The sequence below is a fragment of the Larimichthys crocea genome, unplaced genomic scaffold (assembly GCF_000972845.2).
Source record: "Larimichthys crocea isolate SSNF unplaced genomic scaffold, L_crocea_2.0 scaffold249, whole genome shotgun sequence".
NCBI lineage: Eukaryota > Metazoa > Chordata > Actinopteri > Sciaenidae > Larimichthys > Larimichthys crocea.
The window spans coordinates 246,520-272,838 of NW_020853301.1; the positions used below are offsets into that span (position 1 = coordinate 246,520).

General features: G+C 40.3%; 1 protein-coding gene across 3 annotated transcripts in view; it reads right to left on the reverse strand.

Moving 5' to 3' along the window:
• gbf1 (golgi brefeldin A resistant guanine nucleotide exchange factor 1) overlaps nt 1–26,319 on the reverse strand; it is a 93,016-nt gene that overhangs the window by 24,678 nt on the left and 42,019 nt on the right. For 2 of the 3 annotated variants that reach the window (XM_019263763.2, XM_019263762.2), the window contains exons 4-10: nt 13,765–13,896; nt 7,528–7,646; nt 7,019–7,127; nt 6,755–6,815; nt 4,010–4,064; nt 841–988; nt 116–345 (exon numbers count right to left, since the gene is read on the reverse strand). In XM_019263763.2, the coding sequence (XP_019119308.1) occupies nt 116–345; nt 841–988; nt 4,010–4,064; nt 6,755–6,815; nt 7,019–7,127; nt 7,528–7,646; nt 13,765–13,896 (854 nt within the window). The remainder of the gene's footprint in view (nt 1–115; nt 346–840; nt 989–4,009; nt 4,065–6,754; nt 6,816–7,018; nt 7,128–7,527; nt 7,647–13,764; nt 13,897–26,319) is intronic. The other variant, XM_027275914.1, reaches the window with a different exon arrangement.

A 26,319-nucleotide genomic window follows, 5' to 3' on the forward strand; every position in this document is an offset into this window, starting at 1 on the left:
ACACCAATAGAGACAATATAACAAAATGAATATGGAGATAAGGAAAAAAAGAAAATCTTGTTGGTAACATGCTGGATTGTTGGTCGTCCTATTGATGTTTATAATCATATTGTACCTGTGCATCCAGAGAGCCAGGCTCAGCTCCAAGGAGTGTGGTAGCAGTGCTAGGGGTTGTTGCGGATGAGCTACATTGTTCTAGGTCAGAAAGGTCTTCCCTGGATGTGGCTTTAGAACAGGTGTCCAGGCCGCTGTCTGTGGTTGTAGGGCTAGAAATGGACGAACCAGCACTGTCTGAAGCTAGTAGGACAGAGGTGGAAAAGCCTTGCTCAATGAACGGGACTCCACCTGACAGGAAAAAGATACAGTCATAAAATTGTGTAACATGATGTGTTTTACAATTCACACACACAAATATTTACTATTGCTTCATCCATGGTGTAAAAATTCACTGCAAAATGTAAGGTCCACCACAGATTTCTTCTGGAGAAAATAGATCAAGATTAGACAATTTAATTTTTCAAATTTTTTTTTAAAGATTTTTTTTTGGCCTTTTTGAGTTTTATATGACAGAGACAGCTTGAAGAGTGACAGGAATCTGGGGAGAGAGAGATAAGGAATGACAAGAGCCACAGGTCATATTCCCTGGGCAGCCACGGCAAGGACCGAGCCTTTGTACATGGGGCAGATGCTCTACCTACTGAGCTAAACGACACCCTGATTAGACGATTTCTAAAGAGAATGTTATCCACTGCTTCTTAGGGTTTTCAAGTAAAATCTTTTACAGAGCCCTGAAAACTGAGAAAGGGACATTGTATATCATTATAATAGCATGTCTCTTACCTGAAAGGTTGTTGTTGCTGAGAGCGCTGGACTGGGTTGGGTCCATCTGACCAGCAGGACTTCGAACCACATGGCGAGGAGGCCTTGGTGAGCGTTTTTGCTTCTTCCATTTGGATGACTCACTCATCCCACCAGCGCGCATCTTCAACTAGAGGAAACAAGAGTGGCTTACTGAGCAAGGTATGTCCAAACACACTGTACAGCTGGACCATCAGTACTGATTCAGGTGATGATCATATAGGATTTCTTTTTTTTCCCTATAATAGAAAACAATAGCTGTGAGCATCGGCAGTGACAGACTGCAAGCTTTGCAGTTTTATTCAATCTTTGCTCACACATGATAGGTATGATGAGCTTATTCTAAGAGGGAAACTTCATAGATTTTAACACATCAAAGTGTGTTTCCTCATGTCAAGTGAAAAACGTCTGCAGAGGGAGCTGCATGAAGTTATGAATGTTCTTAGGTGATGTCACTTGTTTCAACATCATTAAACAACTGTATATTATCCCTCCCACAGCATTATCCAAGCTACATACTGAACTATCCCAGTACACAAACAAATGCTGATTTTTTTACAAATAGTTTGTACATTCTTACAAATATTGCACACACTACCACTTGTTCTGCTTTTATTCTAAAGGTTTCTAGAGTCTGTTTTAAGGAAAGTGTATTTAGTTTCCATTTGTGACCTTCCTTTAAAAAAATGAGACATGCACTATCCTGCAACAGCTGAGAAAGCATGTGGGTAGCATGATATGATACAGCAGCTGAGACATATACATGAGGGTGTCAACCAAAAACATCATTCAATTAAAAACAAAACTCAACAAGAACACAAAGGTCACGTATTCACAAGCATAGATGTGTATTTCACATTATCAAGACTGTCCAGAATAAGCTATCCGTTTATTTGTTCTTTCATAACAGATGATCATTCCTTCAATGAAACTAGTCAAGTTTACAGAGTCAAGATGTAGGAGGTTAGTGAGGTCCTAAAAAAGAAGAGGGAAATGTTATGGGGAGGGATTCTCCAGCCTAAACACTGAAAGTCATCTTCCTTACCTGCACTCGTTTGTTTTTCCACAAGATATTGTAAGCCTCAGAAGAGAAGGGGAGCGGGCAGGTGCCCGTGATTAGTGATGGATAACATGTCAGCAGTGGGACCAATATGAAAAACACTAGCATGCACGCTTATGTATGATGGGTGGCGTTGGGCCCAAACAGGGACAGGGTTTGGAGATCACAGACACAGCCACTATAGGCTCTAAGCACTAGAGAATGAACAGCTAGCTAATGAGCAGGCAGTGTGAGTCGACAAGAAAACAGAGCATGCAAAAGCAACAACTGATGGAATAACTGCTTCAGTGCAATATTCAGGTCTCACAATAAAACTCCATGTGTAACAGTAATACAACAGCCATTCAAACCAAAGAGGGAAATTTCAAATTAGCATGTAATTATACAGTGTAGCTTGTTTTCAAACAATAGTGGAAAAACTGAAAGAAACAAAATTAAAAGCCAATTTCAGCCTATAACTACTTGGGACTTTCCCATCCACTGCATGAGGGACAGTCACAGAATACTGCACACCTGCAGCTGGACGTTACACAATATTAAATACCTAATAAGGCTGGCAACAGTTTCCTGAAACCATGAGTAATGTCAGTCTGTATTCAGCTTTTAGCCCACACTTGGTTCATACTGTAGCAGAATGTTCATGTCAAGACAAAATAGTTATTGACACCAAACTGTCTGCTAATAGATAAAGGAGTGATGATAATACAGCTAATGCTTTGAATTCATTACAGAAAGTTAGGCAGTGTTCTAACATGCAGCACATGATAGGATGCTCATTAGAAACAGAAAATATGACTTGGACTTGTAAAAATCACTTGTGATCATCTCTGTTGCCATGATACTAGCACATAAAAAGTTGTTTATTCACAGAGGTCCAATTTCTTTTAATTGCATCCTGTCATGTCTCCAGTACACGTGACAGTAATCTTTTCAATGAGGTGCATCCAGGAATGTATCCCTTGTAGTTGATACAACAGTCTCAAATGGGGCTAATTCCAATTGGCTTTAACTATGAACTACTTGCTATATGCTAGCCTTTTGGCCAATTCTAACAACATTCTGACTGTGTGTATTCCAGCTCATACTTTGAAAACAATATGATAGTACTGTTTTAGTACAAACATTTTTATTAAACTTGCCTCTCCTATTTTTATTTGACTTACTCACTTACGTACATTTCCCAGAGATACTTTCAAAAGTTATGTAAACAAAGTGTCAGCTGTGTGTTAAACATGTCTGTGGTCATGGAAGTGCTTCTTAAACTATCACTTCAACTTTGAGGAAAGGATGCACTGAAATGGCAGCATTTAATACTTTAAGGACTTTGACTGCTCAAACTACAGGTCTACCCTTTAACGTTCTTTTCTTTACTTAGTGCAACTAAATTGTGTAATGGAGACAGGACAGAAAATATGTTTTCATCTCTAAAAATGAACCTAAATTATATTTTTTTAATAAGCTCAAGATGTGAGAAAGACAATTTAAAAGAAACCCTATAAAACTGTTTATTAGCAGCCAATGCACCGTCATGCATTCCCACCAAGAAGCCATGTTAACCCTGCACTATGCCAGTGTGCCAATCACGTGGGACATTAAGTACCCTCTCTAAGCCATTCTGACTCTGCTCTGCACAAATAAGATCCTGAGTGTCCAGGACATAGGATGTAGTCTGTGGGATGGAAATACAGGCACACACAGAAAGATGGGCAACTCAAACTAAAAGTCAAAGTCGATATGCAAAAATGAGATTAAAGGGGAACAGATGAAAGGAGCAAGACATCCAAAAACAGGAGTGTTAAACATTTATGTGTGAAAGTTTGAGTGAATCATTATATTTATTTTTAATCAAGGTACTTGTACCTGATATGTAAAGTAAATAGAGCAGTACAGATTACAGACTATGCAGGGATAATGTGGCTGATCTTGGTATTTTCTGACACATTCACATCAGTCAGTTAAATAATGGAATTACATCATTAACCAAATTTCACAGCCACAGATACACATTCAGACAGAAACAAAAAAACAACATGATGTTGACAATGAAAAAAACAGTAAGCAAATACATATTCAACATCCTGGTCTCGTTACCTTCTTCATGTTGGCACCCACATAACTCTTGGCCTCCTCTTTGAACTGTGGTAGCCTGAAAAGGCAAAAAGATATCGGTACAATTTAACTAAGACAGGAAAACAATCGTCCGACATAAGTCTATCCTTAAGTTGTAGACTATGTCCAGAAGCCCTGCTTATAAGCACAGAAAACTCAAGATAAATTTGTAAGTAAAAATGTATTCCATGGTGCCATCAGGGGCTGTGTATTGCTCCAAACAAGAGCACATTCCATGATGCACAGAAAAGGGTGAAGGACAAATTTCAGTTCAGGATACAAAACAGACTGAGCAGTTTTGTGTTAGAAGGCAGTATAGTGGTCCTTTAGCTCAACACATGACCTTTTTCAACATGAAACTGTAATTGTTACCATCACGTTTTATCATTACAGTTTGGAAAACCAGTGAAATGGTGAAATGGTTTATAATACTACAAATATGTTGCACACTCATTGAAATATAGAGCTTTTCCTGGCCCGGTGTGATACAACAACCAATCAAACTGTCAACATGGCTGTTGTCTATTTTGTCATGGCTGCTTAACTAATTGTTCTACTTATGGATAACTAGGTATAGGTTGACTTACTGTTGTTTACTCATGATAATGTCATCGGGGTAATCTCACCAAACAAACTGGGGTCATGGAGTTCAAAAAAGTTTAATGAAAAATGTACTATAAGTTGCATGAGGAAATCTAGGATCCCGCACTTTTGGAACTTGACCCATTCCAGGGAATAAAAATCATTCTGTAACTACAATTAATCTACCACCCATCACAAGTTTCAAGAGTCAAAGAGGACATATTCAAATGTCTTTTTTTTGTATGTCTGTCCAAGATCTAAAAAGGTTCAATTTAAGATTCATAAAAGACAAAAAATATAAAAATACACAAGCTGGAACCAGTGAATTTGTGCCATTTTGACTTTTTACTTAAATGTTTAACAGATTTCATAATTGTTGCAGACAACTGATGATTAATCAACCTATGATTTTAGTTCAGTGTATCTTGGCCTTTACTGCTTAGTCAATTATGATTCCCTCAAATCAAAGCAATGTTGAAAGTATTTTTTAAGCTAAAACAGGTGAAACATTTAATACAAAAGGGATGTAAAAGAAGCCACTGAAGAGGCAACAGCATGGTGGGAACCTCAGCATTTTAAACTTGAACCAATCAACTTTTCAAGCATTTGATGCTGGCTGCTGATCTCAAGGCATTACACTATGTGTGTGTGCCACTGGGTTTCTGTGGACTCTAAAGCTTTGCAGGGAAATGAGATGTCACCACCAGTCACACACACATACACACAGACAAACAAAGAAAGGAGTCGGCAGCCCCCCTCCTGACATTAACTCAGCGTTAATAGAGTGTTGTCTTGCAAGCACGATTATTGGATGATCTGTGGGTCCAACAGATTAACATGCCTAATACTTTCAGCAGGCAATCTAAGACTCTGAAGAGAGCTGCTGCTCATTATTCTCTGATGGGGGATGGAGGGTTAGGGGAGCAGCCCAGACCCTCTCACATCTCTATTATGCAGGGTCTATGGACAAGGCTGGGGGCTGAACATGAGCAAAATGAGGTGTGGGGCGTATGTGTATGTGTGTGAGCAGTATCAAAAGGATGTAGTAAAAAGCCTACACTACAAAACAGATCTCCTGTTCATGTGCAGGGATACCTCTGTTTACGACTGTGGCTACTGCGCTTTTCCATTTCCATTTTCGTACGGTGAAATCTTGTTAGAGGACATGATAACAAGGTGTTATATAAGTCCTGTCAATAAATAAAAACAGGCCAAGAATGCTTGGAGGCACTGTGAGCGAGTGGTGACAAGCTTGGCAAAACCGCACACTGCACATAGGATAACCCATCGCTTTGTGACAACTCTGCGTCAAATAGTCTTGGTGGAGACATGCCTTCAGACAGGAGGTGCATAACACCATAACTTTATTAGAGCATTGTTTGTTCTTCAGGTGTGCTCCTTCACATTCAGATGAGATGAACGCTTGTTTTGAGGCCAATTTTCCTGATTGCTTCTGTCTGGGTTCGCGAGCGATACTAATTCTGTATGAGTGGCTGCGTATGTTTTTGTAGGCATGCTTCTTAGTATTTATGAGACTCTGAGCTGTACTTCTGAAGCACGGGTTAGCTTCATCTATATGCAGAACAAGCAGTGTAAAGCTCAATTGGCTCATCCGCTTGTCTGTGACTGAATGTGACTCGCACTTTGATGCATCTGGACAGAGAGGTCTGTGTGTGTGTGTGTGTGTGTGTGTGTGTGTGTGTGTGTGTTAAATGCCAAAGGAGAAATCATATTATGGCATTAGTGAATCAGTGGCCCATTGACCCTGTGCACTGTACAAAATGAAATTCATGAGCTTGAGGTGCAATAATGAGGCCTCTGAGGCAGATATATGCAGAAAGACATCCACCTAGAATTTAGAGGTGATGGAGGAGTGCAGTGGTAATCGGGCTTGCTCTTCTTCTTCAGTGACAACTTAAGATTTGTGATTTAAAATAGCTTTGTCACTTTGAAGCAGAATTCATGAAGTGTTTTGATTGGATAGTTCACTCCAGTCCCTAAACAAGCATCAGCTTTGAATATATAAGAATAGAGTAAACATAAAGACACACCGTGTACACAGGAGTGTATAGCTAAACACTCTATCTCACTATCTCTACCTGAACACAGTACTCATATTCATACACCACTGTTTCTTTCTTTTACCTGGAGAACAGCAACTGCACCATGTCAACCAGTGTATGTTCAGCTGATTTCCTGAGAAGCTCTGTGGACACAGGAGAAACAGACCTTAGAACCAAACAGACTGAAATGTAAGAGTTTCACATTTATACAAAGATCAATGTGAGACTAAATTTGGTAGAGCAAATGGAGCAAGAGTAGGCATATGCAGGCATTTTAAATAAAGTTCTCCATTATGTAAATTTATAGAATGTAAGATTTTGTGTTATCCTTTTAAATGTGACTCACCACTTAGGCGCATCTCGAAGCAGATCCTGAAGCAGGACTGCATGATCTCACAGACAGACTCATTGGTCAAATGGGCTCCGACTGGTGTTAGCAGCAGAGTCCTCAGGACCTGCAACACGGGATTATATGATTGTACTGAACTCCACAGTCAACTATCAAATTCACTGAATAGGTTATTGAGATGAGGACATTTTCAAAAATCATGCGTACACTGGAACTGTTATGAAATCATACTAACACTCGCTCGATGCATGTTTCTTCATCCAGCACAGAAAAGGACTGTTCACCAAATTAAGACACATTGTCGACAAATAAAAAGGAGCTTCACCTCCAGAGAAAGAGTTGGGACTTAACTATAAACATGAAGGAAAAATATGCAGCTGGAGATATTCATGACACTAACAGTGCAATGCTGCAAACCATAACTACTGTAGAGCTAAGTGATAAATAAAATACTCAAGATATTTTCTATGAAGAACTACTGGTTACTACTAGTAAATATGTTGTACCTGTAGAATTTTCATAAGGACGACTTCATCACTGGCGGGGTCTGTTCCTACAAATCTAGCATGCGTGACTGCGTCCGCCATGTTCTCAATGGCCTCGGCTGCTGCTTCATGGTTAGCATCTGCAAACAGATGAGAAACACATCAGAACAATACAAACACCATCAAACCTTATTAGTTTGATAATAAGAAAGAACTTTGGGCTCTCAGAGTTGAGATTGGTCATGGAAAATATAACAAATATTTTTACATAAGTCATACTTATTGTTGAAGTAGCATTATAAAGGAAGCAGAACGCAGTTAAATGCAGCACTAACTACCCACTATTCTGAAAGCATCAATGAAACCAAACATTATTCAGATCTGAAATGTCTGAAATGACTTAGTCAATTGACAGCAAATAATATAATTTAATTTGGCAAATAATAAATCATTTCAATGTTTTTTAAGCAAGAAAAAAAAAAAAAACATCTTCCAGCAACCCAAATGGGGATATCATATCTTCTTCTTTGATAGCAGACAGGTAAATGTTCTATGTAGAGAATAGATGTTGTGTTCCATTCATCTCCTTCTGCTTTAGCCTACACAGGAATGCATTATATACTGTAACTACTGCATCTCACAATCAATTCTCCATGGGACAAATCCATGAATGACTCACAGCGAAACAGACAATTCTATAGGATTATTACACTCCAAGCTCATGGTCAAGATCCGTAATAGCCTGTTCATATCTGCAGCTGCCAGCTACTACATGCATTCAGAGAAGACTTTAGGTGCACAGCAGGGTGGTGGGACTATGGTGTGGACTCTCTCTTTACTCCCATGGCTGAAAGATTTTTAAACGAAACAGGACACCTTCAAAAACTGGTAGGCTACTCATTTCCACCATCCAAGGAAAAGATGTAGAACAGTGTGTAACTAGCACTGCCTGTAGCGCATGTGGTGTTTAAATTCCATTTCTGAATGGAAATGTGGAATTTGGACAAATAACACCATTTTAGATCTTATATGACAATAAATATATGTATAATATATGAACGTGAGGGAGACATAACATCTAAGAAGTGGAGGTAATGATTGTTGGTTAACTCTGTAACCATGAACACTCCAACGGCTCAACACATAAACAAGACCCAACAAATCTAGTGCGGTCTGTCCACATTGTCCTTCAGACCCTGGGATCTAATGACCAGATGTGGCCTTTTGTTGGACGCAGGCTGGGACAAATTGGCTGTCAGAGCAACAGGAGCCAGTGTTTTTGAAACCTGAGCGCCTGGCCAGCTATCTGCATGGAGCCAGCCTGTTTTCCTTTCCCATCGCCCTCAGGAGCAGCAATTCATTAACTAATAAGCACAGGGGGAAAAGAGGGGAGCAGAAGAACAGATGGAGAGACAGAGAAAAGGAGGTGGAGATGAGGATTTTTCCAAGTCTAACAAGAATGCATCCCGTCAACATAAAGACTGTGATCTGTGGAAAAAGCTCAGGCTTTAAAGTGACACTGAAATTTCAGACTGAGCGTGTGATTCCTAGCAGATATGAGAGAAATTATGTTACTTCTTCTTATACACTCAACAAGTGTTTGGAACATTTTAGTGTTTAACAGCTGTTGTAAAACAGTTAGAATGCAGACAGTATATCAGTCAGAAGTTGGTTAATGGCTGAGAACTGATTGAGGCCATTGAGACAAAGCAATGCCAGCATCCCCCCAGAGGTAAGGGCGACAACAAGTATGGAAGTTGTGCTGAAACCGTCCTAGACACAGAAACTGGAGCCACAGGGAGATCCAGCAGAATGTCAGAAGTGATATAAAACAGTAATCCTTCTCTTGGCACACAGTCTATACAAGCAGTGTCCAAAGGAGGGGTTGGGGGGCATTGTTAAAATAAAACTGAGGAAAGGAGAGGCTCAATGTGTGTGTGTGCCTGGGGGTATGTGGGCAAAGTCAATAGGGGTTGAATCAGCTGCCACAAATAATAGTTTAAGTAATATCAAACTCTGGTTACAAAAATTAAATGCGGCATGAGCGAGTGAGCAGAAAGGACAGAGTGGCTGCTCTTAAGTGTGCAACACACAAAAAGCTCTCGAGCTGCACTCTGCATGAAGGCCAATACATCTTTAGAAACCAAACAAAGGGACTGCTGTTTTTTCCATGGTCAGAGAAGAAAATTAGTTTGTTCACCTGTTCATCTTCTGAATAGCACAAGATCACCTTTCAGACAAGCTGCTCTTCCCTGGCTTTAGCTACACACTTGAACCAGAGTGAACGGGAGTAAATGCATGGAATATGTATATTTAGAAGATGACAGGTTTTTTGGTGTGATTTTTTCCTTTTGCAATGATACAACAATGATCTCTGGGATGTGTTCAGCTCCCCTAAAACAAATCCAGGCAAACTCAAAGCTATAAAAAAAAGGCACAGGAAAAATAATCCTTGTATGTTTTCGGTAAATGTTTTGCCAACTATAAAGCAAACAAGAAAATGACAGTACACACACACGCACACAGTGCATATATCAAATCAAATCAAATGAAAACAATTTTTATTTGTATAGCCCAAAGTCACAAAACACATTTTGCCTCTGAGGGCTTTACAATCTGTACAGGGAGTGACACCCTCTGTCCTTAGACCCTCGGTTCGAGTGAGGAAAAACTTGCCCACAAAAAACCTTTAACAGGGAAAAAAGGTGGAAGAAACCTCAGGAAGAGCCACAGAGGAGGGATCCCTCTCCCAGGACGGAGAGACGTGCAATAGATGTCACGTGTACAGGACAAATCAACACAAACATAATTGTCATAAGCTACATCCAAACAATATCGAAGTTTGCTGGTTTTAGCACTCAGAACGCAGCAGAACCTAAAAGGAAATGGATGCAGAGACAAACTAAATGCACTCATCCTGTATTGTTTAACTTCAAATTGAATTTTTTTTTGTTTTGTTTGTTTCAAACTGTCTGTTTATTTATATTTCATAAAATGCTTTTGGAAGTACTTACTTTGTATTTATTTATTTATTTTATGTATTAGACATATATGTACCCTTTTTTAGTACTGCACATCCATAAAGGTCAAGGACCTGTAAGAGGAAAACTTTAATTTCAAGTTAACCTTGCTTCTATCAATAGGTTATTTTCTCTGATTTCTCAGACACAGAACATTCCTGCTATTTAAAATATTTCTTTCTGCTGCTGTCTGGCATACATGTACTGGTAATATTGGTGAAGGTTTCACACCAAAATGCTCAGTTTTATCAGTCCATTATTTGAAGATAAAATTCACCAAATTGGTCTTTTTCCTTAGATTTTCTGTTTTCTGTGTTAATCTAATGTTGCTGCTTGTGTGAATTGTGTACTTTATTATTTATTTTATAACAACTTGAAACAATCAATTTTTTCATCAAGAATAACAATTTATTTCACCCTAAACTCAAAAGGCAGGCTACAGCTGTACTCTAGGCTCATCTCCGCTGGCAGTGGCTGCAGCTTAAGCCTCAGCTGAGCCTCAGGGGCTGCTGACTCTGCTGGGCAGCAGAAACAGAGGGAGAACCAAGGAGGAACAGGGGAGGAGAGATGAACACTGGGAAAAGAGGGGACAGGGCAGAGTTTTGGATATCTGTCAGCACTGAGTCTTAGTTTACTGCTCCCTTCATGCCAGTAGACCCGAGGCCACAGATTGTGAGGATTTACTTCGCACTAAATGAAATGGCTGAGTGAAATGAATGGGAGTGTGTGGAAGACAATTACCTTTCCTTTTCTCTTGGGCCCGAGACAGGCGAAAGAAAATAAGTGCGAAAAGTGGGAGGGGGGAAATATTCAGTGACACGCTGCCTCCAGCAGGCAGGTGTGTTCTGCTCACTGTAGAGGGATGATAGTTTAATGTGTGACCATGAACATCAACACACTTACTTAAAATGGCAACATAATTCATTCAGCAAGTATGATGATAATGCAAAGAAAAGTCATGCCCAATTACAGAAAGATATCAAAACATCTGTCTTACTGCAGGTAATTAAACAGATAGATTTGAAATTGAGGCATCATGTGCATTGTTTAAGAAGAGTCTTAGATTTTTTGTGTTTCTTCCCAGCCAGAAGATGGCAGTACTTGACAAGACCAATGCTGTAATTATATATATACAGTATAAATAATAAAATACAATAACAAATCTGTTGAGTTTGACATTCTACAAGAACAAAATGTAAAACAACTGTTGTGACTAAAATAAGACAGAAACAGTTAAGAAAACATTCTATTTCACTTTTTAAATACTAGATTTTGGGTTTAGTCAGTTCTGTTCGCTCTTAATCTTACGCACAGTCACTCCACACAAAACATATCTTTGGCTTCTGACACATTCTTCAGATCAAGTTTCAGTACTCTTTGAACTCACATTGAAAATCACATGCTCATAGCCCCATCACCCCCACTACCAGAAACAAAAAACGGATGCATGGATAAGTAAAACGAGGAGAGTCTAGTGTGGGCTGCTCGTGACTTTGAGTCACATTTTAAGGAACAAAAGTCAAATTGAGAACAGTGCTGATGAGATGCTGGTGGTGAGGAGACGGCATCAGGATTAGGGTAGTGGGGACTGTACCGACTGTGATTTATGACGTGATCTTTGAACAGGTACTGTATGTGTGCGACTACTGCTGGTCTTCAGTATGAATGAACATCCAAAAACCCTGAACCCACATCTGTTCCAGAGAATATTTCATTTGTAAAAAAAAATAATAATCAATTCCAACATGAAATCCTACACGAATAAGAAAACAACAACCTATTTAAACAAGAGCCTGGAATACAAGATAGACCCCTGGTAGTTTTTGAACAGGGTATTTAGACTAACATCTGGTGGTGCATGCTAATTTCACACTTAACAAAACAACTGGCAGACCCTGGGTCATTTTTCCATGATGAGGCTAATCAGGACAGGCAGTACTGACTGTACACCAGCACAAGTCAGTTTCTACATCAATAATGAGAATAGAGCATTCCTGACATTCCTGGACTGACCTGACTATCAGAACAGAACAGAAACTCAAAACTTTCAAGATGACACAGAGGCTTTCTGGATTGATTTAACTAGTGCAAACATGTCTATGACAACATTAAATTATAGTGCTGAGTCTCCCAAAATGATGCATGTAGAGGCTCTACTTGTTGTTCTCTGCAGAGAAAGGGCACTTGAGATAGCTGAAAGAGCTGTAGTTAGGTGAACTTGGTTGACCTGGGAGGATTTTTTTTTTAAGAATAGAATACCTGTCGGTCCACCATCTGATCCCTGCATGCATTTCCCCTTAATAAAAATACTTCCATCCTTCATACAAGATAAGAATGGATGTTAATAAAAGATGGAAATTCTGTCTGTAAGTCTTCCTAAAACATATACCATAATATTGTGTTTTCCAGATTAACACTTCTGATGAACTTTGAGAGTGTCTCTAGTTCTCCTTGGCCAAGCTTCAATAAATAATACAGCATAAGACATCAGAGGCTCCTGAACACTTTCTTCCCTCCTGAGTTGTGTGCAGTTTACAATATTTTCCTTCTGTGTTATCAGGACACTGGACCATCACAGATTACTGACATGGAATCATGCTGTTTCTCATCACTATCAGGTTTTGGTATGCACATTCGTGATACCCAGAGGATGTTCTGAAAAAGTATCACCCCCAGCTGTACTTTTCACTAATTTGATAATATTGGCATGCTAACATGCTAAACTAAGATGCTAAACATAACAGCTAAATATCAAGATGTTAGCATTATCACTGTGAGCATGTTAGCATACTAACATTAGCATTTCAAAGCACTACTGTGCTGACACTATGGCTATAGACCATCATCACCACAACAGTTCCTTTACCATAACCAATATTTTTTAACGCACACTTTCATCTTATCCTGATACTGTAACTAAGTTTTCTCACCAATAAAACACTGTCGGTCCACATGCTCGTGAAAATATATGGTCGATGGGGTCTTGGTTTAGCTCAGTTGGTAGAGCATCCGCCCCATGTTCAAAGGCTCAGTCCTTGCCACAGCGGCCCAGGGTTTGAATCCGACCTGTGGGCCTTTGCTGCATGTCACTCCCTATCTCTCTCTCCCCACATTCCTGTCATTCTTCAGCTGTTTCTATCAAATAGAGCTTAAAAAGGCCAAAAAAATACTCAAAAAAATATAAAAAAAAACAAAAAACATATATCAGGGTAACACTGCTAATGTCAAGATGTCTTACCTATCAGGCCATAGGAAAGGAACTTGTTGACAGAGGTAAGGGCAAGGCCTGTGATTGGTCCAGTGGTGTCCTCAGAGCGAACCACCTCTAGGAAGGGCCTTAGAAAAATGTTGGGTTCAACATTCGACAGCTCTAAAAACGGAGACACACACAACATAAGTCATGTAAGCACACAGTGGTAAATGGTAAATGGTAAATGGACTGTACTTATATAGCGCCTTTCTAGTCTTCCGACCACTCAAAGCGCTCTACACTACATATCTCATTCACCCCATTCACACACATTCATACACTGATGGCATTGGCTACTGTGCAAGGTGCCAGCTGCTCATCAGTTCAAGGATCTAACCATTCATACACCAATGGCACAGCCTTCGGGAGCAACTTGGGGTTCAGTATCTTGCCCAAGGACACTTCGGCATGCAGACCGAGGAGCCGGGGGATCGAACCGCCGATCATCTGATTAGTGAACGACCCGCTCTGCCTGTGAGCCACAGGCCCTATACAGTGCAAGATTATTATTCATGACTGTCACCCACATCTAACACACTGTACAGGACAGGATACAGTTTGACGCAGAAAATAGAATGTACTGTTTGGGACTAGGGATGCACCGAAATGAAAATTTTCGGCCGAAACCGAAAAAAAATTAAATGGTTGGCCGAATACCAAAACTGAAACCGAATATGAAATGCGGTTATTAAATTTTTCACTATTTTTTTTTACTATTGCATAAATAGCCTAGAATAAATTTGTAGACATGTTTTTTCAAAGAAAGTAAATGTTTATTTAATATCCTTCAAATATTCCAGTAGAATTTCCAGTTAGTATAATTATTATTTCATTTATACTGTTAGAAAGCCCATGTTGTTTTAATCACTGTTCATTTGTTCTTGAAAGAAATACTATTTAGTTTTATCATATTTCCGGTGAATTTCCATTTTTCCCACGTTCATGAACGCATCATAGTCATTCCGACGGCCATTGAACGAACCTCATGTGTGAGACGCTGTAGAGAGAAGTCTATAGCTTCGCTAAAGAGCAGTGTATGATGTATTTCTTGCCTGTGTTTTTCCTATATCCTGCATCATGGGTTTATTGTGTGTGAATGAGAAAAGAATCAGCAACCCTGGCCAGATCACCGCGCACGTTGTTTCATTGCATCAATTGCGTCACGCCACTATTCAGCCTTACTATTCGGCCACATCACTGATAAAACTGAAAATGCACTTTTGGGCCATTTTCGGCCGAAAATTTTCGGTGGACGAATTTTCGTTGCATCCCTATTTGGGACACTTTTGACCTAATCACAAATACAATTCAAGAAAACATTAAAAATATTACTTATGGTATGTGTTGCAGAAATAACACCTTTTTCAAAAAGTTTTAAGGATGAAAACAAGTGACAGTGATGTAAGTACCCTGTAAGTACACTGTTCTCACAACTCCCTTCTAGTCAAGATGGCAGTGGAGGTAACAAAAACAGGCATGTTGCATTGTGTCCAACTTTAATGGAGCATAACATGTTGTGTTTGGAATGAATCTGCAGATGCTCAGTGAGTGAGGAGTAAGCAGTCAAAAGTCAATCAATATAAAGATCAATTTCCAGCCATCTTCGCTGAAATGTACACTTCCCTTGAGTTCAACATACCTTTCTTACCTTTATATTACCTACACATTTTTTTTAATACCTTCATATACAGAAATGTAAAACGCATAATTTATGATTTTATGATGCATTATGTGCTCATAAAATCTGTAATGCAACACCTGCCCATATCTCATATAAAAGGGCTATTTTTTTATCAATGCTCCAGCCTAAACTGTAGTGCCTTTGGTGATTCACTCACTTTTAATTAAGTTTTTTTTTTTTTTTGTGAACAACTGTTTTTTTTTTTTATTATAATTTCACATAACAATGTCAAGCACTGCATATATTATTAACACACCCCTCCCTCCCACCCTTCCTATGGCGGCATCGCCCCTCCCTCCCCTCTCGGTCTAACTTACATTCCTACTATTTGTCTTTATTCTGAACTGAGCAGCTCCGTTATAGCCAAAGCGGCTCTCTTCCATTAGTCCAGTGTCGAACTTGTGGCTTTATTCACCCGTGCTGTAGACAGTTCTAACATAACCACATCCTGAAAGTATTCCAGCCATTTCCTGGCGTACAGTTTGTGAGGAGGTAGCCAACGTTGTACTACCAGCTTTTTGGCAGCCGTCAGGCCAGCCAGCCAAACCTTGCGTTGTTTCTCATTCAGCCCCAAATGTGAGTCATCATTGAGCAAAAGGAGAGTCGGCTCCAGAGGTACAGGTTTATCGATCAGATTAGACAAAGTCACTGTTACCTTCCTCCAAAAGCCGTAAACCTCTGGGCAGTCCCATATCATATGCTTAAATGTTCCCGGTGTGTTCAGGGAGCACAAGTCACAGTTCGGGCTGGTCGACAGTCCCATATGGAATCTCAGAAGTGGCGTCAAATAGGCCTTCTGACACAGCATATAGTGAATCAGCTGGTGGTTGGGGTTCTTGGATGCGTGCAATGTGTTCTCCCAGACCTTCTTCCAGTTTATGTCCTCCTCGGCAACAGCCAAGTCTCTAGACCATACCTTGGCCAGGGGTAGCTCTTTCTGTGTGCGTGTTTGAAGTTGTGAATACACAGCTGATACGAGTCCTCTAGTGTTCGTTGTGGATAGCCAGGCTACGATGGGATGTGTCTGCAGCTTAGAGTTCGTCTGCACACCATAGGCGCGAAGAGCCAACCGTAGTTGAAGGTACAGAAAGTGAGATGTCGTTGGCAGATTAAAAAGAGAACACAATGTCTGGAAGCTAAGCATACTCCCTGGGTCAAATACATCTCCGAGATTGTACACTCCCTTTGAGGACCATGATGTTGATTCAAACGGCTTATTCCCTGAGATAATATTCTTGTTCCCCCACAGTGGAGTATTCAGATGCCATTTCCAATTCCCCCCCAGACTCTTCTCAACCATTCTTAAATTTCTTAGCGAATTTGTAACCACAGGCCCGAACCGTAACATGCATTGGTTGATAGTTAGTCCAGAAAAAAAAACCTTTCGAGTTTATATGGAAGCACTAGTGCATCCTCTATATCTCTCCAGGCTACCTGAGAGGAGCGGTCAAGCCATGTCTTAAGTGGGTGTAGCTGAAAGGCCTGGTGGTACCTCATAAAATTTGGCAAGGCCAGTCCACCCTCTTGCTTTGCTCACTGTAGGGTAGAGAATTTAATTTTGGGATGCCCACTATTGCAAATATATTTTCGTAGCAAGGCGTCAACTCTCTTCCAATATCCCACCGGAGGAGGGAGCGGAATCATCATGCTAACAAAGTTGAGGCGAGGCAACACGTTCATCTTGACAGAGGCAATCCTTGTTTGCAGTGAAGCTGGTAATTTAGTCCATATAGCTATGTCACGTTCCACCTCTTTAAAGATGTTCTCATAATTTGTCTTTATTATATTATGCAGTGAAAGCTGAATCTGGATGCCGAAGTACATGATTTTTGTATTAATGGGAATATCATATGGCAAAACTACCGCTTTTGCGGGTTCATTCAGGGGAGAAAGAATAAATAAACTTGGCGAGAGGCCGCATCCCTGTCGAGTCCCACGAAAGATGGGAAAGGGGCTCGAGTGTAAGCCGTTCGTGGACACTATGGCAGTGGGGTTAACATATAAAACACGAATCATATCGACAAACCCTCTCCCTAGGCCTAATCTCTCCAGGACCGCCCACAGATCGAGCCTGTCAAAAGCCTTTTCGGCGTCAAGTGACAGTATCGCGCACAATGTCTTTAACTGTTGAGTTTCATGAATTACGTGTATTAAGCGTTGAATATTGTCCGCTGCTAGACGTCCTTTCATGAAGCCAGTCCGATCCTTGTGAATTAGTTTTTCCATGTACGTAGCGCTAGCACCTTAGAGTACAGCTTCTTGTCTGAGTCGAACGAAATCAGTCTGTAGTTGGACCAATCAGTTTTGTCTTTCCCTTTTTTAGGGATTAGCGAAATCAAGGCAGCGTTAGTGTGAGCAAGGAAGGAGCCTTTTTCGACCACTGATCTGATCGACCGCAACAAAACTGGCCCCAGAATATCCCAGAAGTGTAACAAGCCCTGGTGGTATGCCGTCTGGGCCCGGCGACAGTATAAATGACCCAGATCTGTTGCTTCCTGCTCCCCTAACTTGGGCAAATACAGACTACTCAGAAATTGCTTACATTTCTCTGAGTCTCTTTTTTGAGGTGAGATGCATAAGAGGATGTAAAGTCCCTAATACAACCCTTGGTGGCCATCCATATATACAAGGCATCATCTACTGTGCCTATATTATTGGCTATAAATTCCATAATCCTTTTAAACTATGCTACAAATACCTCAATCTGCAGAAGTGTCGTATTAAAGCACCATCTAGGTGATTTATTGAATCTGTGACTAAGGTCTATCGTCATTAACAGCGGGTTATGGTCAGATAGTGTCGACGGCAGCACCTGTATCGAATCTACGCCCGTTATTAGACTCGAAGAGAGCAAAAAGTAGTCAATTCTGGAATGCGATTTATGATACGCCGAAAAACATGTATAGTCTCTAATGCCTTGGTTTTGAAAGCGCCACATATCTACTCGGTTAATATTCTCTATCATGGCGTTAAGAGCTGCTGATGCTGCCCGCTGGTTGTGGGACACCAACAAGGTGGATCTATCTAAGTTGAGGTCGCACACTGCGTTCATATCCCCTCCCACAATCAGCTCATAATCTAATAAGGACAGCAGCTCCTTGGTAAGTTCCAGAAAAAAGAGAGGGTCGAAAACTGCTGGTGCGTATACGGATACAAAGGCTACTTTCTTTCCATATATGGATGTACATAAATAAGCTATGCAACCTGTTGTCCCTTTATTAATCTTTTCCACCTCTAGGGCCAAGCTCCTTTTAGTTAAGATGACTGTCCCCCTAGAGTTAGAACTCTCTCAATCTGAAGCTACAACTTTATATTGCTTAATTTGAAAGCGTGATACATTTTCCGCCCTCAGGTGTGTTTCTTGAACAAATGCTACATCTACATTCTTGCGACGGAGAAAGTCTAAACATTTTACTCTTAACTTTTGCATTCAGACCCCGGACATTATAGCTTAATATAGATAACCTAACCATTATCGAAGTTGGTATCTATTGCTCCAGGTGTAACAATAAAAGGTCTAATCCCGATGTGAGAGTCATTACCGAGAAAAACGTATTGTCCTCCCAGCATCCTGTATGGGAGCCTTTTTCCTCTTGCAGGTAGGTGTTGTAACCTGACTAAATATCAAAATTGAGGGATAATTAATAGGAGCTCTAGTGCCCTCCGACCACTGCGTCTGCAGCTCGAGTCTCTTTAATTTAGTTTTATATATATATATATATAGATATATGGGCTGCACGATATGGCCTGTAACCAATTCTCGATATTTTAAGCTATATCGCGATACCGATCCATCTCGATATTTTGTTGTTGTTGTTTTGTACTCTTTTTATAGCATTTTAACACTTGTCATATTTTTATGAATTTTTTTAAGCATTTCATAATGTAATATGAGCTTTAAAGCAGTGCAGGATCATACTTGGCTTAGGAGACACTTTTTTAAATCAAATTTTAACCATTCTTCATACTTTATAAATAAACCTTTAATACATTTAACACCCACGTCTTATTTTGAAAACCGGAAGTGTCCACACGCTGCAGTAAGCAGCGCTGACTTTCCCAGTTTTCTCAAAGTTTTTGCCATAAAGTCGGCAAAAGGGCGCACTTGAAAATATTGGAGCAGCTGACGTGACCACGCGAAAACGAGAGACGGCGGGCGTGACCCGCAGTTTTTTTTTTCTTCGGAACCAAGTCGTCCGTCTCCATCTTCAATTAACTCGCTCGGGCTCTTCACTCTCCCTCACTAGATACAAAAAGTACGCATGTGCGCAGGGGATTTTCTGAGTGGGCGGGGCAGTGTGCTGCGTGCTGTGAGCAGCACCAGGAGTGAGTGACAGGCGAAACTCGGCGAATTAAATGCAGACGGCTTAAAACATTTACGTGACAAGTACTCGATGGTCGCGATATAGTCATTTCATACATCTCACGTAGAAACAAGCCGCGATATATCGAGTATATTCGATATATCGCCCACCCTTATATAAATATATAATATATATATATATATATATATATATAGATAATATATATATAGTATTATAGATATTATATATGCAAAACAAAAACAACTTCCATCAACCTGTGACTTGGTGTGGTCACCACTAATATGCCAAGCATGGCTGACGTTATACCTACTAACCATGAGCACTAGTCATGCAGTCATCGTGAGTATGATAGCATGCTGACATTAGAACTTCTAGTGTGATAATGACCTTTGATATGATTTCAACTCTTTCATGTCATGTCATTCATACTCCGATATCTGAAATAGAAATGACACTATAAAGAGAAAATGTGTTTGTGAAATTGAAACCTTTTTAAAATTATCGAATAATAAAATAATGAGCCATTCAGTAACTGCACTCAGTAAAATAAAATCAGCTATCAATAGCAAACCATAATCATGATCACTCATAACAACAGGCCACACCAACTGAATCATACACTTAATTAAATCCAGCTGCAAAGCGAGATGCAGCAGATATTCCTCTGCAATCAGTTCACAAAGAAGGGAGCTTCGCTGGGCATTCCACTATGGGGAAACCACCTTTGGCCAATCTGCCCTGACTTTAATAGTCCGTCTTTCTGTGGAGAATCTAGAGAGAAAGGGGGGCATAAGGGGGAAGCAAAAATACAAAACAGGTAAATGGAGAAAATTAGCAGAGTCACGAACACGGCTGTGAAATGTTGTGCCAAAGGAATGCTTGCAACAGCAATACTGTGAGGATTATGGGTTTCTTAAGAGCAGCTTCACTCCAGATGAGAAAAAACAACTTAGACATCAAAAGCGCTGAGGAGAGTGTCCAACCAATTTCCAAACATGCACATGTGACTGCTGTGCATTAGCGTATGATACCCAATACCCTTGGAGTTTGTTTGGAAATGAAATATGAAAAAATTTGGAAATTCACACAGTCCCTTTATCAGCCACCAGGTCACTGTTAGGCCTCACTTTCAAAAGCAAATCTCTTGCTTTCTGCTTTATTGAATATTTTTTCAACTTGAGTTTTCTTTTAATATTGTTCAATCTGAAAGCTTGGAGCAGTTTTGGTTTAAAGGGTGAAGGGTGACTAAGAATGTAAATTTAGAAAACAGTTTGACCCATGAATCAGGCAAAATAAAAATTGAAATCAGTGTTAATTCATAGAGGGAAATTGCTCTGTTTGTTTGATCTGTCCATCAGCTGCCAGAAAAAATTTCAAAAAGGGTTTTTGTGTTCCATGACTTTACAGTGTAGTAAGGGTGGAAGCAGGGTGCTCAAATGAATCTGTCAATAGACCCTGATGAAGAATTCATCAGATGCGATCACCCTGTAAGTGCTATTGTAAGTGCTGTAAGTCCACAGATTGGAAAACTCAATTGTGTTGTATTGATCTGGCTGTCCATCGGTGAACAGAGGGCTGACTGGAGCAGTCTGTCGGTGGCCACCACCAATCTTCTTATATAAAGTCTAAATACAGGCTCTGTACTTCAACTCAATCTCCAGGGCTTGTGGAGTGGAGTGAAATAAATAACGACGGCTGCAGCCGTGGTGAGGCAATCATTCTATAACCAGGTTAACCTTTGGCTGACATTGACCAAAAAAAAAACAAACAAACAAAAAAAAACAGGATTAAAGTGGCTCACTCAAGCGTGCATGTTGCTATCTAAGGGCTGGGTTTGCTGGTTACAAGTCCTAATTTAAGAGCGTGTCCAACTTGAGTTCAGCTTAATTGGTTAAAAAAGAGTTTTGTGAAATGAGCCCATTACGATTCACCATGAGCCTAATCCTATCTATGTACCTATGCTAGAGCTCCTTCTCTCTGCATGGAGCTGTACAGATTGTATCCAGCCATGTGTGGATTACTTCTCCCAATGACCCCAAGAGAAAGAGAGAGGCAGGGTGAACCTTTGCCCCCAGGAGAGCACCTTGGAATGAGGCCAGCTCGCCACAAAACAGAAGCAGTCTTTAACACATGCACATCTATTGGCAGTGGAGCAGAAAAGGCTTAAAACACAGAAAGCAACTGCAGAGATGAATCAGAGCTGCAAACACACCTTATTGTCCAGACAACATGAAAAAATGAAACACAAACTACATCTACACCCAAGCACACCATGTCAATTGAAAACATAAATATTTGAGCCTGAAAGTGCACACTATATGTTATCCACCACGCTTATTCTTCCGTTTCTTATTATTGAGTGTGCCTGAAAGCGCACACTATATGTTATCCACCGTGCTTATTCCGCTTATTATTGAGTGTGCCTGGAAGCGCACACTATATGTTATCCACCGCGTTTATTCTTCTTATTGAGTGTGCCTGAAAGAGCACACTCTTTATTATCTCTCGGGCGTATTGAGTGTGCCTGAAAGCGCACGCTATGTGTTATCCACCATGCTTATTGAGTGTGCCTGAAAGAGCACACTGTTTAAAATCTCTCGGGCTTATTACGCTAATTATTGGTGTGGGTGCCCAAAGGGCAACCACACTATTGTTATCTAAATCTTTATTGGTGTAGGTACCCAAAGGGCTCCCACACTATTGTTCTTCAAATCTTTATTATTAGTTAACAAGCTATGGGAGTAGTTGACAAGCTATGGGAGTAGATGCCTACGGCACTCGTCAACTATTGTTCTTCTGCATGTTTCTTGGCGTGTTTCTTGGCATTATTGTTCTTCTGCGTGACAAGTGCCTACGACGTTCTTCTGCGTGTTTCATGGCATTATTACTCATCTTCCGCCCTTTTTCGCCGATTAATGCGGCCACAGCGGTGAGAGATGAGAGATGGTTGATTGATTAAATTCACAAAAGGATAGAGAATCTGCCAGATGAATGTGTTGTGTTTTACAGTGATAGACCATCTACATTTTCCCTAGATCGTCTAGATCGCTAATGATTCAAATTATCATATTTTTAGTAAATTATCATCAGGCTTACTGCCTGTCATATTCCAGTGTACATCCTGGTGTAAATGTTGTATATCTTAGTGAAGAATGTCTGTCAATAAAAATGGAAAGCATGTATGATGTGTGGACAGTGCTTCTGTGAAATCTGTTCTGCATCCATGTGCCAAAAGCAGCAGGAGAACTGCGTAACGGAGCTGTTACATCTCTGGGACACAACTGCGCGCACGCGCACGCACACGCACACGCACACGCACACACACACACACACACACACACACACACACACACACACACACACACACACACACACACACACACACACACACACACACACACTCACACACACACACACACACACACACCTCAAGCCCAACAATGGAACACTGTTCACAAGCTTTCTCCAGCAAAATGGACAAAACAGAATGACACCTTCTATAAAAAGGTCCAACAGAGGCAAGAAGGAGAGGGGGAGCAGTAGAGGGAGGTATGAATCCCCCCTTTGACCGACGCAGCGGCCCAAAACCAAACACTGATGGTTATTGATCTGTACCTCTTCAGCTGCTAAAATTAAGAATCAGGTCCTTGGTTGCAACGCAGAGGCTCCTTGTGCTGAGGAGAGAAACAATGCTTTAACAAGACCAGCAAGGATAAATGAAATCCAGGGAGAATTCTGCTGCTCATCTGCTCAACAAAGTCTTGCATGACAGTATTCTTATACATCTGTCAGGAGAAATTTGATGAATGTCAGCTCTCCTTATCCCTCAGCCCCCACCGTTGTTTCATTCATATTTCTTCCCTGTCCTTGGTCCTTGTATTCTCCTGAATGAAGCTGACGCTTGCAAAGGGGGGCAATTAGGAAAGAACAACGCTATGAAGCTCCATACCGTCATTTCAATGGGTCACAGTGGTATTTCATAGGTGCTTGGAACAATGCCTCTGCACAACCTAAACAGCCAATTTGAAAACCCTGGAGAAATTAAAACTTTTATAAAAATGCTTGGGGGTATGGCTGTAATGGTTACTGCAGGAGAGCATTTCCTAAAGGGCTACATGGAATATAGTTTGCATTTGTATTTACAAGAACATGGTTAGTATAGAACCAATAGTGAATCATGTAAAGTCTTAAAGCCTAATCAATCACTGAGGAAAGTAACAAATTTAACAGATGCTACAAATTTAATCTTGTTTGAAAAATCGAAAAATGTGTGTAAAATGTAAAAATTTGAAATGATGCTAGTTTCCAAATATAGAAAAAAGAAAATGAGGCCTCTTAAACAGATTCTTAAGATCATTTGCTGTGAAGTGCTACTTTTACAGAGTGATTATTATCATCAGCATTATCATGTCAATTGCAGGGATTTCAAATGTCTTGTCTATCTTATCTTATAGCCCTTTGAAATTAATATTCAATCAGATGTTTCAGCAATAAAGCAGAAATAATAACAGATTAAAATAATAATGTAGCAAAGTCTGTAGGAGTAACGAGTCACTGCATCCACATGCACCATCATCACCATCACCATTCATTTCAGTGGACTACTAACAACTTGTCCAATGTTAAACTTTGTCCTGTAACTAGTAACTACACAGTCAATTAAAATTCTGGTGCGGCTGTGGTTCAGAGGTAGAAGATTGGCGGTTCGATCCCCAGCAGTCTGCACGTCGAAGTGCCCTCGGGCAAGATACTGAACCCCAAATTGCTCCCGAATCAGTGTGTGAATGGGTGAATGAGATACGTACTGTGAAAACGCTTTGAATGGAAAACTAGAAAGGCGCTATATAAGTACAGTTGGTTATAAGTTGCCTTTCTAAAAGCTAAGTGTGTTCAAGAATATAAGATTGGTAGTTCTTTCTCTCCTCTAGTACACATTCGTGTCCCATCAGTACATGTTCCTCAACTTAGCTTATAGTTTTTCTGCTTTCTCGTGGGTAACGGCTACACCTAGATCAGCAACTGGTTGAGCCCATTGCTGTAGTCCTGCCTGATGTCTGCTACAAATAGTATTATATCATTATTACTATCTTTAGTCATATCTCCATTAAAGTTTATAGTACAGTTATTATTATTGTATTGCTTCTCTGCATCTGTGTCTCCCTCTATCTATCCCCCACCCCTCACTCTCTCTCAAACTCAACCAGCCAGTCTGCTCATGGTGAAATTGTTGGTCTCTGTAAATAATATTATAAAGAGTATGGTCTAGACCAGCTCTATATGGAAAGTATCATGCGATAACTGAAGGTACGATTTGGTGCTATAGAAATAGAAATTGAATTGAACTGAATTGAAATAGTGCAGGTAAAAGAGGAAAGACACAGGCAGCCTGGTTGGGACTCTAACTGGGTTGATATACTCTCAGATTCAAGCCTAATTTGTATCACATACATTACAGCCATTGTGAGCAGTCAACATCACACATAACCTGAAACTTTGTACACCGATATGTAATAATAATGTTCTCAAAGTATGTAAAATTGCATACATTTTCTTGGGGTTGCATGCTTCTGGAAATACAGCACACACAACAGCACCGCTGCTCTGATATAACATACAGGAGCACGTGGATCTCTAAAAATCACAGCAATTTGACCAAAATGATTTTGTTAGGTTCAAAGATGATTCCTTTCAGCAGAATTGTACTTTACCTATGAAAAGCAGAGTGAGTAAAAATAAAGAAGGTGCATTCAAACAGCATGACGTCATTAACAAACCTTGCCTGGGCGAGAGACTGCCAGCCACTGCACTGCTCTGCACCTGTTATCCTGTACATAAAATGTATTTTCTATGCTGCATACTTTGCACAGAGGCCACATTATTCGGGCAGAGAGCTGGCCAAGCCCCAATGTCCACTTAATGTGTTTCACAGCCTGCTGTCCTGCCTGTGATGGATGGACACACTTTACACTCAGTGTACTTATAAATAACGGACGTGTTATTATGATGAACTCAAACCTGAGGGAGTGCAATTTTTGGATGAATGTGAATGCAAGGAAAATATTTTGGATCATAGACAGCTCAAACGAATAACTCATTAAGATATTATTGTTATTATTTTTCATAGTTAAATATCTTTGTCTTTCATTGGAGGTAACATAACATCACTCTTACGGCTTTCTTCAGATGACCTGCTTTGCCATAAATGCAGTTATCTAATCCAAAGCATTAATTTAATTTTGATTCAAAAGTGTTTGCTTGTAGTGTCACAGTGAGGTGCCCTTCAGATGAGGCAGGCTCGTATTATCACTTCTATATCCAGAAAAACAAATAGTGGAGTGCAAGACACTCACACGCACAATTTCCATCCCATCCTTGAACCCCAATCCTTGTACCCTTGCCAATGTCAGTGTGTGTCTTGGTTAAGATGTTGGGTGGGAAAAGAAGAAGGGGAATGAGGACATGATTGGGCAGGAGGGAGAGAGGGGGCCTACAGTTGGTTAATGAGGTTTGGAGGGTTCAAGGTTGGGTACAGTATAG